Source organism: Muscardinus avellanarius (assembly GCF_963383645.1).
Source record: "Muscardinus avellanarius genome assembly, chromosome: 3".
Classification (NCBI taxonomy): Eukaryota; Metazoa; Chordata; class Mammalia; order Rodentia; family Gliridae; genus Muscardinus; species Muscardinus avellanarius.
Genome location: NC_137788.1, coordinates 84,853,223 through 84,872,409, shown reverse-complemented (window position 1 = coordinate 84,872,409; position 19,187 = coordinate 84,853,223). Strand labels below are relative to the sequence as shown.

Below are 19,187 nucleotides of genomic sequence, written 5' to 3'. Positions count from 1 at the left end.
AAAGATTAGAATATATGGGGTCTTTTCATATTTAATATTCCATTAAAACAGAACTGGCTTTTGTTCCAGAAGGTACAATAATTTTGCTGGAGAGAAACTTTAAAATTGCTTCCTTATTATTATTCCAGTTAGCCCTTCCCCAAATATGATGCAAAAACAACAACCAAAAACACTGTGGTTTTACTAAATGATTCCTGTCATTCATTTCATTTTATCAGGCCAAGTACAAATTCAGAGAAAATCTTCTTAAGTCCTGCAGTTTCAAATTCCTTTTGTAATTCATCCAACGCTGAATACTCTTTGACTTCAAATGCCAGAAACCTGTATTATACAAGAGAAATTCATGAATATGCCTAGATTTGTCAGAGTATAATTATCGATTCAGTTGCTTTTCCATCTGCAGTAGTACTAAATTATACCTTTTGTGTTCCGTCTGTACTTTTGTTTCAAACAGTACAGTAATCATTTTCTCTTTGCATTTTTTTCCACTTGAGTCCACATCTACTTTGGAGGTTTTCTGAAGAATCAGGTACTCCTAAGTGATAAATCAGTACATTAAATACATATCTTACTTTGACTCTCAAAGTTCTACTTTTAAAGTAGCCATAAACCTGCAAGTTTATTTTCATGCTGAAGAGTACTCTCTTTCCAAATTAAGTAGTAAGAGAATTACACGGTGTTTTTACGGAGGGGGGAAGAATAATGTCCTGGTGAATGTAGGAGTAAAGAGTGATATAATCAAACTACTCAAGTTTCAGTCTGGACTGGATTGCCTGCTAGCTTGACTCCGGGCTGTTCATCCAAATCCTCTGTGCCTCAGTTAACCTCCTCCATTAAATAGGACTAGTAACAGGATCGACCTCCTGGAGAAGCAGTGACAATTAAATGACAGAGACAGGAGGGTCACAGACTCGAGGCCAGCCTTAGTAACATAGCCAGACTCTCAGCAACTCTCAAGACCCTATTTCAAAATAAAAAAATAAATAGAGCTGAGGGTGTAGCTCAGAGATAGAATTCCTGGGTTCAATCCTCAGTACCACAAAAAATGAGTAAGTAAGCCGGGCGTGGTGGCACACGCTTGTAATCCCGGCATTTGGGAGGCTAAGACAGGAGGATGGTGATTTGCAGACAGCCTCAGCTACTTAGTGAGGCCCTTTGCAACTCAGTGAGACCCTGTTTCAAAGAAAAAGAATAAAAAAATAGGGCTGGGGGTATAGCTCAGAAGTAGAATGCCCCGGGCTCCATCCCAAGACTTGCAAAAAATAAAAGAAAATAAAAATAAATAAATTAAGTAAATGAGCACAAGTTGCTGCTGTTATTATTACTAATCCTAGTCTGGCAGCTGAATGGAGTGTTAGGCACACAGCACTTACCATTCCAAATCAGCAGCCTCTATAAACATACCTGCACTTTCTCAATCCTAGTAAACATCTTACAAAAAATTAACAGAGAAATTCATAAAATGACATTGTTGGAGACCACTAATAAAAAGCTCTTAGAAAAGTACCATTTCTCTACATTAGTAGAGTTCTAGTTATATGAATAAGTAGTGTTAATTGATGATTCAATCTGAGTAACAACATCTGCAAAATAGCTGCATTTATTCTAATATGGTGAGCTGTTTTAAAGACAAAGAAATTAGTTTTCATTTTTATCAGCTTGTATTTTACCCAAAAAGCTCAAAATTTATAAAAATACTATATTTGCTTTAAAATATAGGGTTACTTAAGCTCTAAGCCAGGATATATATTAAGTTTAAGCTACTGTTTTATCTATACACTATAACCCAGCAAAAATCTGGTTAACCAAATACCAAAGGAGTTTTGTGATAATGCCCATGTTAAAAAGAAAAAAATAGGTCATTATTCTACAAGTCTTTAAGATTATAGGTTGTTCATGCTAAATCTGCTTTAAATAAGTTCTATGTCATTACTCCTGACCAAGCATACCTGAAAGCACAAAAATTCTAAAGTAATTTGTATCTCTTTTAGATTTAAAATATAATAAGCGGTTTTGCTTGTCTGGTCCCTCATAAAATGGGTTAGAAGAATTTAGAATAAGAACTGAAAAACTCTGAAGAAGATGATGGTTTTGAATGCAGCTGCTGAGCCAAGTCAAGTGGAAAGCAGAAGTCAGGTAGGAGGTGACAGGCTGACAGTCCTAATGATCCTGCTTCTTCTAACACTAAATCTCAGTTACCAGGGACAAGCCTCTCTTTCCAGGCATTTTAGATACAAAATTAAAGTGTCAGTATGTATTTTTAACTGCCAGCAAGTTACAAAGTTTGCCAACTACCCACAAATATACACCTTGCTGTGTCTAACTATGGGAAGAATATTAATAGCCACAAACTTTTGGTGCACATTTATAAAATTAAAGTTCATGGCTAATTATAAAAACAAACACATGCCACAGGGAGGATTTTTGTTTTTTATAACCTATCACTTTCATTACATTGCATGCTTTTTAAACTATAATCTTATTCTTTGAGCTTTTTGAGTTTATAGTTGTAATTAGGAGTTAGATGTTCTTTAAAAAATGAAGAACCATTAACGTGGTACTAGAGAAAGCAGAAGCATCATAATGATTAATCTACCCCATTGTTAATAAAGACACACCATTTTGAGCAGAAAATAACCAGATTTACATTCAACAGTTAACTTTTGGTACCTTGATATTGTTTCTGTCTCCCTGTAGTAAAATCAGTATTATTTTACCCATGAACATCAGTCTTCCTGTCAGTCCTAAATCTGAAGCCCACTTCTCCACGGTTCTGACATATTTAGTCCTTGCTCTCATGTGATCTAAATGCAAAAGAGTTATCCACAACCCATCACCCACAGTTGTGCTCCCTGAAAAAGCACACTTGGCACTGCTGCTTCCAGTTTCCAGGTGCTTGAGGATGTGCCTGAGATTCTGCTGGATCCACAGAACCAGCTCGTGAACCATAGGTCCTGACAGAAGGTTCTCTGCTTGCTCAAGTAACTTCTCTTTCACAGTCATGCACTGGGCTCTGGTCAGATGTTCAGAGTTAACCGAGATACCAGGTAGACATGAAGGATAATTAACTGGTAAATGGAACACCAACTCTAAGGGTACATCTGCATCCATAAGTCCTTCAGCTTGTGTGTGAATTCTGAACACAGTCCCATCTGTCTCTGGAAGATATCCAAAAAATAAGCATTAGCTATACATAGTTCAATTTGAATGGAATACTACCAAGTTAAAAGTTTTATTTCCAATGTCAACTTATTTATCATAGGAAAATCTGAGTTAGTTTATTAAGGGACATAATACTTTTTAAAAAACTGTGGTATATAAGAATTATTTCTTCAATCATATATTCATGTATTCCTGCAACCCAAACTCTGGACTTACCCAGCACCTACATTTGCTATCTCCATTTTCTTTAAGTTACAAATAAAAAGGTTTTATCACACTTTTTTTCTAGCCAGGCTTAGTTGATAGTTCTAGAAATTGATAATAAGTTTTTATAATCTTTCAAGGAAACAGTACCATGTATCTGTAAAATCAGTAATTAAAAATCTCTATACTAAATCTGGAGGTCATTTTGGGAGACAATGCGTGATTGTGGGTTTGCCGAGAAACGAATGACTGTGACAGTATAGCTTCCTGGACCTGCTCTTTCCTCACTTCAAATGTGTTAGTATATGTGTAACATGAAGGTAGTAAGACAAACTGCAGCAGAGTGGGCATCAACTCAGCCTCCTCTGGCTCCAGAGGAAGGGGGCTAGGAGATGAAATATTCTGCTCTCTTTCAGATTTGCTCGGCTTCCCCTCTCTGATGTGTTCCACACCACTTCACCCCACTTTTCAAAAAGTTGATATAACATCAGGCTGATTCATTCAGCAGGGGGCAGAAGCACACAGATCAGAAGAGCAGAGAACAGAACAGAACTGGGTGCAAATGAATCTCTACGAGGGAACCTGCCTCTGTGCTGCTTCATATGCCTTTGTTTTATTCTTCTTCACAAGGGAAGCAGTCAAATCTTTCTCATTTTCATACCTGGATTGCTGCTTAACAGCCTCAACGACTGAAACCCGAATGAATCCCTATTTTAAAGAACCTAACAGAACATTAAAATTGCTTCCCATCCATCTGATTCCCTGACTATAAAAGCTGTTGTTATAGACATTGATTCATATATATAGAGCCAAGGCACATCTGTTACACAGAATTTTTTTATAGACATCAGTAGCAGCTGCAAGAAATGGCTATTTTAGGACATCACCCTGAAACACAGGCAGTAACCATTATAAAGACCATACTTAAAATTTAAATTATGTTACATAAGTGAAATGTGTACTTTATAGAGAAAATTTTCCAAACCTAACACTGTATATTTCTCTCAAATCTATCACATTTCTCAAATCTCTGTCTTGAGTTACTTATTTTTTTTAAAAAAAATTATTAAAATAAGCTGCTTGCACATCAGTTAGAACAATACATTTTGCTACATAAAATGGGCATTGTAGACATGCAGAAAGCATATGACTGTTAGGATGAATAAACTCCAGTAATCATCTAGGATGTCCATATTCTCTCTCAAGCTATGTGTGTGACAGAGGTGGAACTAGGGATTGAACCAGGGTCATTCTACCTCTGAGCTACACCCAGACTTTTTCTTTTTAAACAGGGTCTCACTAGGTTGCTGAGAGTATCGCTAGGTTGCTAAGGCTGGTCTTAAACCTGTGATTCTCCATGTCAGCACTCCCAAGTCCTGGGATTTCATTTCAGGTATAACTTGGCTAGGAGGTATAACTTTTAAAGATATCCATTCATTCAACACTCAACAAACATTCTTCCATTCATTTATCATTCGACAAAATTCACTGAGCACACTATCAAGCCCCAGGCACTGTACTGGTCTCTGAGAAAAAAAAAAAAAAAACAATGGGGAAGACTCAGATCCTGTCACACTGACTCAATCCAGTGTTTCAGAACATGAAAGGATTAACATATCTAAAGTGATCTTCCTAGGCATCTCTTCTACACCTAAAAGTGTCTTCATTTATGAACACACACACACGTATATATACATATATTTGTATGTATATATATACATATATAATTTGTATAAACATCAATGTATGTGTGCATCAGGTGATACTTCTCCCTCATCCAGCATCTCTGTGTGTCTTGTGAGCAAAATGCATTGATGCTTCACATAACAGATCACCCTGGAAGCAAGAGTTTTTCCCTCCTGGTCAGAAGGCAAATTTGTTTCAGGTCCAATATAATAAAAAAAATAATGTATTCCTTCAAGAAAAAAAATTGAGCAGAATTGTTAGCAATCCCCTAATAAGACTGGCAGACATGAGCAGAAATTTCCTCAGTAATACCCCCAAAACTCAGAAAATTAAGAATTAATAAATGAGATGGCATTAAACTGAAATGTTTCTGCTCATCAAAGGAAACCAACAATCTAAAGAAAGAGCCTACAGAATGGGAAATCTTTGCCAGCTACTTTTCTGATAGAGGACTAATATCTAGAATATATAAAGAACTAAAAAAAACCCCAATCAATAAATAAACAATTGAACTAAAAAGACACTTAGCAGAAGAAATAGAAATGGCCAATATATACATGAAAAAAATGTTCAACATCATTAGCAATCAGAGAGATATAAATCAAAACTACACTAAAATTCCATCTATCTCCAATCAGAATGGCAAGTATCAAGAAGTCAAACAACAAACTGTGCTGAAAAGTATGTGGGGAAATTGGAACTCTTCTACACTGTTGGTGGGTTGCAATTACCACGGTCACTATGGAGATCAGTGTGGATATTCCTCAGAAAAATTGGGAATGAATCCACCATATGATCCAGCTATATTACTCCTGAGTATCTTCCCAAAGTGACTGATATCTAAATATTAGTAATCCATGCATATCCATGCTTAGAGCAACACAATTCACAATAGCCAAATTATGGAACCAACCTAGGTGCCCATCAACAGATGAATGGATTACAAAAGCATGGGATAAACATACAATGGAATTCTACTCAGCAATAAAGAACAAAATTATATCATTTGCAGAAAGATGAAGGACCTGGAGAACATTATGTTAAGTGAGATTAGCCAGTCACAGGAAGTGAAGGATCTTCTATTTTCTCTCATATGTGGAAGCTAAGGAGTAGCTGGAATACCAGAGAGACTTTAGATAATGAAGAAACTCCAGTGGAGCCAGGAAGGTGGTCTAGGGGAAGGTGGGAGGGAGAATATCAATGAAAGAATTACTACATCAGCTATGTATACTTATGTGAAAATACCAATGTTAATCTCAGTACTCTATGGGGAAGGAGAGAAAGTCCACCAAGTGTTGTGTGCATGTATGTCTCTATCACGATGATTGCATTATGATCAACTTTAACTGGTACATAAAAACTGTATGTACTTATAGGATACCATGTGACACTTTTGTTCATATATACATGTGTATGTAATGTTTAAATCAGAGTAAATATATCTCTCTCAAGATTGGAGGGTTCCTAAAATTTGTGCTCCTAAGCTATAACAAGGATCCACTATGTCTACATCACCACATGGATGAGGACGAGGAGAACCGACATGCTGATGAAATGCCGGTGGCCTGCTGTGCAGTGAGCTATGCTTTCTAACTCCATCTGGGCTAGCCACTGCCTCATGAGCTGAATCCAGGGGTGTGCACCTGACAAGAACTGCTTCACCACTTGACAACATACATATTTCTTTACCATCTTGCAGTCTTTTTCACTTTTCTGAGAAAGAAATATCCTTCTCCCTTCCACAGGAAGCCCTACCATCTCTAAGACACTGTTCCAAGCATTATCACTTCTTGTGATTGCATTTTTAACCCTCTAATGTCTCCTACTCTCCTGCTATAAAAGTGATACATTCCTTACTTCAAAAAAATTCAATGCTACCAATTCTCTTAAGATAAAGACTAATCTTTCTTTGTGCCTTCAATCTTCATCTTCGTAAAATATAATTCTCACCAACTCTACCAATTTTTCCATAAACCAGTGTCTCCATGGCTACTTGGACTGTGGCTTCCTAACATCACTTCTCTCTGAAGTTCAGTTCTCAAACATTACCAATGAGCTACTAATTATTATTGTGCAGGAAAAACATAGCTCAGCAGGCCTAGTCTGCTCAAACCCTGCACATTCCTAAGAAAGTCTTGTCTTTAGGACTGGCTCATGGCTGGCTTCAGAGCATTGAGCGTTGAGTACTTGTATCATTCCATCCTAAAAAAAGGTGGGCTTTTTTGTTTGTTTATTTGTTTGTTTGTTTGTTTTGTTGTATGCCTAAGGCCTTAGGCCACATGGTCGCAGTTTGATTAAATGGCTTATGCTACCAAGTGACTTATGGTGACCCTCCTTGCTCTAGAGGCTGGAGTCTAAGCGACTAAAGTCAGTCACTCAGGAGCTACATGCCTATGTAACTGAGCCCAGGAAAAACTATGGAAATCAAGGTTCACATGAGCTTTCACCTGGTGGAACACATAATAGCTCTGAAGATTCCTCATATCTGTGTGACTCCCCTGGAAGAAAAGACCTGGAAGCTTGCTCCTGGTTTCTCCTGGACTTCACTCCATGCACTTTTTCTCTTTCTGAATTTAGTCTATATCCTTTTGCAATAATAGACTGCAACTTTGAGTAGAACAGTTTTGCTGAGTCCTGTAGGTCCTTCTAACAAATCATGGAGCCAGGGGGTGGTGCAAGGACACTGACACAGCCACATCTGATGGCCTTTATTGTGCCCTACTCTTCTGCAGCACCTGAATCCACTCATCTTCTAAAATCTTCCCTTACCCCCCTGACATCTCATAGTCCTGGTTCTTTTCCTTCTTCTCTGCTCACTCCTTCACTGCTTTGTCTTCTAAATTCCTAAGTGCACAGGCATCCTGTAAAGCACGATTCTCTGAATAACTGTCTTGTTTCAGCACTCCAGGCTTGAAATCTTAAAGTCACCACCTTTTAGATCTTTTTGCCTCTTTCTTCTTGTTTCATAGTAAACATTCTCTAAAAACTAGGAAGTTAATCAGAAGACATTCGATCTCTGAGATACATCCCCCAGTCTTTTTTTTTTTTTTTTTTTTTTTGGTAACAGGGTCTAAGTTGCCTAGGTTGGCCTTGAACTTGTGATCTTCCTGTCTCAGACTCTCAAATACTGAGGTACACCACCACTCCCAGTTCATGTTTACTATTTAATTGCCAAACTCCCATCACAAGTTCTACAAAATTTCTCTCCTCATTCACACTACCACCCTCCTACTTCTGGACTTTCTATGGTTTCTCAATAGTGGTCTCACCACCTGCCTCTCCTCACACCAAATTAGCCTATGCCACTCTGCCAGGACAAACCAATTTCAAATCCCTCCATCTGACACCTAGGGCCAGACTAACACTCCTACTTCCTCTCTCCTAATTCTTGTTTAAACTAATCCATTTTATGCTATAACCTGAACACAGTCTCTGGTTTCCCATATTTAGTCCTTGCTCCTACTTTTCCATCTTCCAAGAAGGCCCTTGACTCTATTTCACAGAATTCTGTCAACCTTCACAGAACCTCTCTTACGATGTCCGAGGTATTTTGAACTTGTTATGATATTTTCAGACCCTCAATTACCATGGCTGAAACAAATTAACATTTTCTCCACCACTAAAATATCTCAATTTTCTTTTTAAACAACCAGCAAAAAGGAGTTGGTTACAGGAACCTTAAATCTCACAGTTATACATTTGAGCAAAAAGGTCTTTGAAGACATGATTAAATTAAGGATTTTGAGGTGGAATTATCCAGGTGGACATAAAAGCAATCCTAAGTGTCCCGATAGCAGGAAGCAGAGGAAATTTCACCACACAAGGCACCTGCAGGGTCTGAAGCGAGAGGAAGGGGTCAAGAACCAAGGGATGAGGAAGCACAGCTGGGAAAGGCAGGGAGCTGGATTCTCCCAGAGCTGGGAGCGGGGGTGGAATGGGAGCAGCCTGCCAACACCTTGACTTCAGCCCAGTGTAAGTGATTTTGGATTTCTGACCTTCGGAACATTAAGAAATTAAATATATATTGTTTTAACCACCCCATTTGTGCCCATTTGTTACAGCAGTCACAAGAAGCTCATATGGTACCTGTGGCTTACAAGGTAAGCTTTTCCCTTTTAGGATCAAAACCCCAAAGCCCGTAGGGCTGCCCAACCTCTGCCATATAAATACTCACCTCTTCCCACCAGTGCTACGAACTGATAGGCACTGACAACCCAGGGAAACAATATTGAGAGGATACTGCACTGGCCTTGCAAATCCTTATCGATTGTCATTTTTCTCTCTGTTATTTTCTGACCACAGTCAGCAAAGTGAATGGCAATGGAAGGAAATCCCAACTTTAACCTTAGAGAACTGTTAAACTACTAGCTACATATACATGCATATAAATATATATTTAGAAGAAAAACTACTTTATTCTTTGAAGAGCTGGAAAGGATTACAATTCTTCCTAGTCAGTCTTCTTAGTTAATTCCTACCCTCACATACTAACTGTAGCTGCAAAGTAAGATTATACAAACAATGCTGTCTCTAATAAGAAAATGAAAATCCCAATATCCCATTCTGCTGACATCTAATATGGTAATAAAATTACAATCTTTTAAAAACTTATTTTCTCCCTAAAAGTCTAGAATTAATATATCTTACCCATTCATTTTTCATGTGACTTGGTTTGTACAAGCAATTAAACTGGCTTCTTTTTACCACAGAATTTTTCATGTATCACATGTGCTATAAGTCTATTTTATTTTGTTTTGTTTTTCCTAATAAAAAAGAAAGCAAAGATGCCCTATCGGCTTTAAGGTTATTAACAACTTAGAAACAGAGTGATTAACAGAAAATTAATTGTGCTGTACATCCAATGCTGATGTCTGCCCCTCCCTGGCCCCCAAAACTCGTTATTAATTTACAAACTCGTCATTCTTGATAAACATGTATGCCCTAGAGAACTTATCCTTGCCCTAGCAAACTAAAATTTTCATAAGTTCCAAGGCTATTTTCATCTATTCTCAAGACCCTACCAAATGATGTAGGTCTTGCCCTCAGGTTGAACTTCATATACATATTCACTAGCTGTTTTTTCTAAGTCACTTTGCCTTATAAGTTTATCAATTTCATAATTAAAGCACAAACTAAAATGGGTTTCAAACCTTATCCTTCCATGCATATACATAAGAGAAATCATGCTAACTACATTCCAAACAAGAACAATTCAAACTAGAGAAACTGAACCATACCTAAATTTCAAGAAAATTCTATCTTTAATATTTCTAACAGCACACAACAGAAGCTCAGTATATGCAGCCCAATCACAGAAGACACTGGAAGAGGTAAACAACATTTAAGAGAATGAGTGCTTCAGGATTCATTTAGAGCCCATTAAGAAATCATTTACATACCATAAGCAACTGATGATTCCTATATTTTACTTGCTGGGTGTTTGTTTAGTTTTGTTTTAGGGGGTGCAAATTTAATATATCCTCAAAAACTTGCAGAAAACCACTAAGAAGCTTCTACACCCTCTAATACTCATGAAACAAAATTTTCTTTCCTCTTACTCTCAGGCAACTCACCACAAGTATGCACACATACATGATTATTTTATCCTTCAGTTCGATTTTTACATATGCTTAATATGTGATTACAAAAGAAAACAAAAAACTAAAATGATATGAAATTAAAAGTGGCAAACCCCTTCTTTAAACATAAAATCCAAGGCTGACCCATTTTTACAGAGGTGAGCTCAGTTCCGGCCATTAGCAGAAAAAAGCTCAGCTCTCTGAGAGGGGTCAATGTGTGACAGTCATGATTCATTTTGCAAGAGGGCCCAATCCAATCTGAACATTAGTGTTAATAAAATATTTAAATATCTGCTCTGAAGCTACTCTGCAATTATTGGGTTTTATATACCTCCCATTTTAACTTTGTGATCTGGGAGAGGATTTGCAAAGATGCAACTTCTACACGTAATGAGCATTGACTACAGCAATATAATTGCTAAGACTCTATCAGGACAATGAAGATCTATAACAATACCAGTATCACCTCACTCACAGGTGCCCACAAACATACATGCACATACTCCTACTCAGGAGTCTTGAACATACGCTGGATCCCATCCATATCTTTTCTCTGGTTGCTCATTAGTGTTCTTTCTGAACAAGTGTTTTGTTGTTGTTGTTGTTGTTGTTGTTGTTTTATTTTGGGTTTTTTGTTTTGTTTTGCTCCATAAGAACTGCTTTCTTAGCTGGGCATGGTGGCTCACGCTTGTAATTCCAGCATTTGAGACTGAGACCAGAGGATCACGGGTGGACAGCCTCAGCTACTTAGTGAGGCCCTCTGCAACTTAATGAGACCCTGTTTCAAATTAAAGAATAAAAAATAGGGCAGGGGTATAGCTCGGAAGTCAAATGCCTCTGGGTTCCATCTCTAGACCCGCAGAAAACAACAACAACAAAAAAAACTGCTTTCCTGATGCAACAGCACCATCTCTATCAGGAGCATCAAGCCATATACAATGGAGCTTGGAGGCTATTGATCCAGTCTGAGTATTAGTTATCTTCTCTGCAAAATAAAGCTAAGAGTATCTCTTATCAAATAAGATGCACTGACTGCAGGTGGCTACATTAAACCTGCCATCTGGGATGACTACACTGCATAAAGAGGGACAGAATAACCCTGAGTTGGTCTACTCCAGCCCTCTCATAGCCAGCTCACATAACTTGTACTCCCAAAAGATTGTTACACCTGACGCCCCTTTACTGTGAGATTATTATAACCATTATAGAAGCCAAAATGTAGATAATACTCTTAAAATTCTTACTATTAGTTAAACCTTATAAACTGAGACCAATTATTTAGCCTCTTCACCCTTAGGGCCTTAGTCACTGGCCCCTAAGCCAGCAGCCTAAGCCTTCCCAGGCTGTCTTGCACCAAAGTGCAATCCTCTGCGATGTTCTCATGTCACTGGCAACAGGGAGAAGTTTATTTGAGCAACACCAGGAATTGATGTGGTTCAGTGTTATGTCCTCCTACCCAAGCTGACAAGTGACAGGGACAGTAGAAGCCCGCTGCATGCTTTCTGTGGTCTGCTAAAGAAGTTCTTACATTACCCTTAGTTCCCAGTCTTGAGCATCAAACATCCCTATTTCAATCACTAAACTATTCTACTCTCCAATGAACCTTTCAGCAACAAAATGTCCTAAATTGTTACACTGATTTCTTTTATAATTCAATTACTTATTGATGCCAGAACAGGAATTAAATTAATTAGGAGGCATGGCTTGAAAGTCATGCTCAATTTAACAGCAGATAAAGGGTCCACAGTGTTCTCGATATTAAGAAACTGCTCTGTTTTTCAGCACTGACTTTTGGGGGTTTTCTCTGACCTGGCAGCAGTATTTAATGCTCAGTGGATTTATATTCCAGACAACTATCACATCTTTAAGGTGTGATAAGACATAGCGAGTACACTTTTCCAGATATTCCCAACTGAGCAGTAATAAAGGAATTTAGAAAAACTAATGATCTCTTCAAACAGCTGCCTCAGGCAGAAGTAATTATCAGTAGAGAGCAGTAGAGAAATCAGAATGTTACACAATCAGAATAGAGTTTGTAAGACAACACTCATAGGGAGTGTGTGTGTGTGTGTGTGTGTGTGTGTGTGTGTGTGTGTATTTTACTGGGGATTGAACCCTGGAGTATTCTACCTCTGACATATCCCAGCCCTATTTTTTAGTTCAAAACAAGGGATCACTAAATTGCTAAGGTAGGCCTAGAGCCTGTGATACTCCTGTCTCAGCCTCCTAGGATTACATGTGTGATCCACCACACCCAGCTTTTCATATGGATTTTAAGGAATTGTTGCAGAAATATTCAAGATAGGTCTAGGTACTAAAAAGAAAGTAGCTCCATCACTCTAACAGGTTCATAATGCCTGAAATATAACAATGCTCTATGAATGTGAGGATGGACAAAGACAAGAAGGGATAAGGAAAAGCAGCCAATTCTTCCTGTGTGTGTGAATAGCAGGCCATGTGGATACAGTGAAAACGATTTACTCCTAGATGGCTTTCTCATATCGAGCTCTTTAGACGACCTCCTTAACGGCCAACCAATTTATGGTCAAAAAGACGATTTCAATAGTAGTTACACTTATAACATTTCAAGGATAAATGCTATGCTTCCAAAAATGTACATAATATATCTGAACTCTAAGTAAAAATTGAGAATTATCTGCATCACTGTACTTTCTCATAAAGGGCAGTTTCTTTTTTTTTAGTAATTGAAGCCAAGACAAGAACAGAATAAATTTTAGCTATTATCAACTGTCTAAAAAAGTCTAGAAGATTGTATGCTCCTAGAAGGCAGGCCAGTGACCTGTTGCCGTCTGCAGGGCACAGGGAAACAAGCGTGGGCTGAATGATTAATGTGCCCTGAGCCTATAATTGGCAACCACCTTTAAGCAGACTGGAAAAAAAAAAATGAGAATGGTAATCAATTTGGAAATATAACAGACATAAGGTTAGGGCTGATCACTGGGCAGAATTTAAAAAGCACTCATTCAGCCAGGCGTGGTGGCACACAATTGTAATCCCAACGCTTGGGAGGCTGAGACAGGAGGATCGCACAGGTTCAAAGCCAGCCTCAGCCACTTAGTAAGACCCTGTTTCCAAATAAAGTATAAAATAGGTCTGAGCATATAGCCCGGAGGGTTTAAAAAAAAAAACCACTCATTCAATGAACATTGTTCTCATTTCCTACCATGTACCTTGCACTGTTCTAGGTGCCTGGAGCTTTGTGACTACCAGAGTCCCTACCCTTATTCAACTTAAGGCCGTGCAGAGCTAAAAGGGGCCTGTTGACAAGAGGGAGCTGGATTTCATCAGGGTGGGGAGTCAGCTCAAGCCCTTTAAGGGGAGCGGCGACGCCCAGGAGGCGCGTGGCTGCGTGCCCCGTCCACCTCGCGGGCGGCCTGGCGCTCGGGCTGCTCCCCATCCTCCCACGGAGGCTGCCCGCGGCCCTTTAGTGGGAGGACGAAGACCTCGGCGGTGGCCTCGTCCCTCCCGCGCAGGGGTAGTCACCTGAGCGGCTCAACACCTCCCACTCGCGGGGCCCGCAGAAAATCGCGGCCAGGGCCGAGAGCTCCTCCTGCGCGGGGGCCGCCATGTCCGCGCGGGCTCTCGCCTCCCTCTGGCCGGAAGCAGCGCGGCCTCGCGGCCACGAGGGGGCGCCCGCGCCGCCACGCGGGAGGGGCGTGGGCCGGAAGCCACGCCCATCTGTCTGCTCGTCTCCGCGTGGGCGGATAGGGGGCGTGGCTACATCCCTGGAGGCCCCGCCCGCGGACGCCTGCCTGTCAATTCCATGAGTAGGATCAGCTGCTTCGTTCAGGATTTTCTTGGAGTCCAGAAGACACACACCAAGATTTCTGCCAGAGACTGTTGCAGCCTACCTGCTTCCTTCCTGGCTGTGGGAAGGCTATCACCAAAGCCCCAAGCCCTCTAACTATAGTCCCAGGCTCTGAACTCTCCATCCATGGCCCAGACTGTTAGAACTGGAAAAGGTCAAAGAAACTTGGCAATTAGAGAAAGAAAATAATAATAAATGGGAAGAGACCAGAAGACCGTGGGAGCCCTTGTTCAACTCTTGAAATAAGTGTCACCAGATACGCAGTAATTAAAATGGAAGAAATTATCTGCCCTTATGGAGCTGTTAGTGACCCATGCGGTCTGAGAATCCAGGAATAGCCACCAGATGTTCTGTAGGACATCCAGAGCCTCTTTCCTTTACAGAGGGGAGAGTTGGACCTGCCAACCTTGGCCTTCTTAGGACTAGGAGTGGTCCTGGACTTTATAGGGACTTATTTGCCAAAGTCCTTATGTTCCGCTCTTGTCTCCCACCTTGTCAGAGAACAGCCCTGCTGAAAGGGGCCAGTGAAATTTCTTGGTTCTTGGGGATATGATCTGAGAATAAACACTAGCTTCTCCGTGTTTTTCATTATGTGAGGGTCAACACATTAAAAAGAATGTGTGTACTACCTGTGTGACTCCTGAAACTTAATAATGAAATGATCATCCTTGCATCCTGCATCTAAAGTTAGAATTATAAGCAATACCAATAGGGTAACACAATTAGAACTGCATTTTGTTTCAACTACGATTTTTAATTAACAAGATTTCGTTGCTCTTCTGTAGTAGTTCTGTCTCCGTGTGTTTGGCTTGTCCTTTTGTTTTTCAAGTAACAATTTTAAAAATTTGCAGCCACAAGATGCAGCAGGTCTTGTTCAAGGAGGTCCCACGACTTTTGTTTGTATCAGAAATAACACTGTACGAGATAAATCAGAATTTAGGCAGCCGAACAGCGGCTGCTATCATTGACCTACAGAAGTCAGAATAAACTTGCCTGATTTTAAGACTCAGAATCATATTCCTGTCACCATCATCATCATTCCCACGGTTGCTAAGGGGGTTAAGGGACAGAGGGAAAGACACTGGCTTCCAAGAAAGGAAATCTAACAAGATGGACTGCAGGGGAAATCGTTTTCAGAGGATGCCATGGGATTTCAGTGACCCCAAGTAATTAGGAGCCCTGCTGTGCACATGATTGGGAAGACAAAGGTTTATTTAAACTCATAATTATCTCTGGTGTGACCGATTTGTTTTAAAGAAAGAAATAAAAAAATTTCTTTTGACTTATTTCCAAAATAGCAGCAGTTCATTGGGTTCATAATTAGCTGCTAAAGAGATTGGTGAATAAAATAATAAATTTTTAATTTAAAATATCACTGTTATTTGATTTTAGTTTGAAGTCCAACATAATTAATAAAGCAATAGGAAAATATTGATTTCGTTACTTATTTATTAAATATAATCTACAAAATAACTGAACAGCTCTTATTTTTAGTTTTCCAAATTCAGCATATGAAGACGAGTGCGCTGATATGAACAGCATGAGCTTAGCTGTCAGAGTATATGGAGGCAGTCGCTGGAGCCTACAGTCAGCAGGGGGTCCGTGGAGATTGACTTAGAAGTACAGCAATCTATTACTGTATTTAAAATTTTCTAGTCAATAAGTTTCTTCTTTGCTCTTCCTTTCTCCGTTGATTTCTTAACCTGCTTTTCATACTTCATTTAGCATGTTTAAATAAAAAAGAAGCCAATGTGCATGTCTTTTAAACTGACACTATCCTAAGGCACTGAAGTCCCATGAATAAGTTTCTGCACTTGACATTTAGAAGTAATCATCACAGAGACAGCATAATGTCAGCTTGATATTTCTCACTATGAAAATATCAGCTACATGTCAAATCTCTAAGTCTACCTTAATGTAATAAGTTTTCTCGTATTCACAGGCTACTGCAAATTCTCAATAGTTAAATATGGAGTGAATGTCTTCAGCTAGCATTTCCTATTCCTATCTGAGTCTGTTTTCCAGCACATACTCACAACAGTGCATGATTGGCTAGAAAAATACTTTTTCATGCAATTTTTTCTAAGTAGTTATTTCCCCAACACCATCAAGGGGAAGGGTTTAAAACCTCTTAACACCAATTAAAACTGCTAATCCAGAAGGTAGTTTTAAAAAAAAACTTTTGGAGAGAAATACTTCTATTCATTTTCTCATGAATAGTATAAAGACTTACATACTCCCCTCAAAGTCTAAATCTTAAGTCCAAACTCACTTGGGCATAGAAATGAGAACACACCATTTTAGGAGAATGGGGAACCAGTCATGGTGACACATGCCTGTAATTCCAGTACTTGGACAGCTGAGACAGAAGGCTTACAGGTTTGAGGCCAGCCTCAGCAACTTAGTGAGGTCCTCTGTAACTTAATGAGACCTTGTTTCAAAATAAGATAGGGCTGGGGATATAGCTTGGAAGTAGAATGCCCCTGGGTTCAATCCCCAGTACACCCCATATACACAACACACGTACATTTACACAAAGAGCATTGGAAGAGATTGTTCGTATCATATCAAAAAAAAAAAAAAAACTTAGGATCCTAATACTAGACTGGGGTGTCATAAAAAATTATAGCAAAAAGGTAAAAATGCTCTGGAAAATGACTAAAAGTGAAAAGCATACGCAATATTAAGTCCCAACTTCCTAAATAAACCCAAACATCAAGAAACTGTGTTGTTGATTCTGTTCCTGTATTTACTCATTTCACGAAACGTTCTTGGGCACTCAATGACTGTTGGCCTGGCTCTGTGAGTTTGAGTATTGAGATAAAGAGATGAAAGCAACAAATCATTGAAAGCAAGGACTTCTGTCTCAGATCTACATAAGCTAACTTAATATACAGCAATTATTTCACACAATTGTAGGGCACAAGAACTATCACATTCTTTGTCAGGGTGAAATTCAATGTCATGACGTAGGTGAAAGTAGTGGGGTGAGTAACGGCACATACCTCCTACAACTTCCAGAGGAGAAACAATTTTGTAATGTAGTAGGTTTCCAAAAGTACACAAAGTCAATGTCATTAACTGGTTTTAGTTCTTTTTGTTCTGTTGTAATGTACAAGTGGTAATTTCATTATTCACCATAATATCAAAATATAAGCAAATAAATTATATAAGAATTTTACACCAACCACAAAATAAGTTTGTGCAAGGTTCTTCCCCCAGCATGTCCAAATAAATCTAGGTTTCCTCAAAACTATTACTTGGTCTCTGCCCATGAGTGATCCTTACACAGGTGGTAGGTATCAAAACAGTTCCATCTTACTTCATGGGAAGCCAAGGACACTGACATTCCAGTGCTTACCAATGCCATAAAAACTAGTCTCTTGATATCATTAGTGTTTCAGAGTTTGTCTAGTTAAAATACTGCCCAATATTTAATTGGGGTTATTATTGTAATTGGATTTTTATGAATTATATTTTTTCACTGTGTATTACTAGTATAAGCAGTTTTCATTATCTGAGGTACAGTTGAGGATTGTATGACTTTTTAAAAATTCTTTTCTCCAAAACTGTAAAGGAACTATAAATGAATAAACTCTGCTATGTTAGCAAAACAGACTCTTATGGTTGAATATATATATATATATATATATATATATATATATATATATATAGAGAGAGAGAGAGAGAGAGAGAGAGAGAGAGAGAGGGAGTGCAGCCAAGGAATCACAGCTATGACTGAGAAAACTAGATTTGGATTTTCTTTTTTATGTGCTGTGACCCTCAGGCCAGGGACTGTCTGCCAGCCTCCCAGGCCTATGCCCTCCCCTGGAGGCCCTGGCACTCAGGCACAGATGGTCAAGGCAGATGTCCCCCCACCAAAAACCTACACCACCTAGCCCTTCCCCACCCAAACCCTACACCAGAGGTGCCCCAGAGCCCATGTGTGACTTGACTTGGCCTCTGTTTGCTGGGTGCATGTCATCAGCACCTACCTCCCCAAGCCAGAACTTGAGAATGGACCTAGGATGCTGTGAAGACCAACTTTAAAAGAGCTAACCCCCTTCCCACACCCCACCGACCCACATTCCCTCTGTGAAGTCTACCTCAGAGTCATACCCTCAGAAGGGCGGGTAAGCAGGTGACCAGAGACCCCAGGGCTGCGTTGGGGAGCCTCTTGCAGTGGGAGCCTGCTACCCACGATGAGCCCACCCCTCCACTGTAAGCCTCCCAGGCCTCAACCCGGGGCGATGGCAGTGGACCCTACTGTCAGCGCATGTACCTGCCTGATCCAACTCTTCCAGGCTCCTCACCTCCTCATACCCCTCCCCTCCTCACTACAGGGGAGTGAAGAGGTGTGTCAGGCAGGGTAAGGGGCCAAGGACTCCAGAGACACATGTCTTTGTACCCTGAGTGTTCCCCTAGGGAGGGGACATGGGGACAGGGGCCTGGAGAGGGGAGGGGGCCCCCTGCGGTCTTTGAACAAATTGAAAGTCCAAATAAAACATCAAAAAAGAAAAAAGAAAAAGAAAAGGCAATAAAAATGAAAAGCAGTAGAAGGAGAGAAGAAAATAGGAAGGGTAAGAAAAATGAGGAAGCAGGAAGAGGAAGAAGAATGGCTGGAGAAATACTAAAGATGATAAGGAAACCATGACTTAGGAATTTTGTATAAAATCTAGAAGAAGACTGAGGCATCTGCTTCTTAAACAATAGAGATCTAAAATTTT

General features: G+C 39.6%; 1 protein-coding gene across 1 annotated transcript; it reads right to left on the bottom strand.

Annotated features, from left to right (window-relative positions):
- Positions 1–206: 206 nt before the first annotated feature.
- Positions 207–14,223, bottom strand: RWDD3 (RWD domain containing 3; the record flags this gene model as incomplete). The annotated part of the gene is made up of 4 exons (XM_080693333.1): positions 14,136–14,223; positions 2,671–3,158; positions 420–535; positions 207–321 (listed from the first exon to the last, which is right to left on the bottom strand). Exons 1-4 carry the CDS (start codon positions 14,218–14,220, stop codon positions 207–209), a joined length of 804 nt encoding a protein of 267 aa, XP_080549459.1. The 5' UTR covers positions 14,221–14,223.
- Between the last annotated feature and the right edge of the window lie 4,964 nt (positions 14,224–19,187).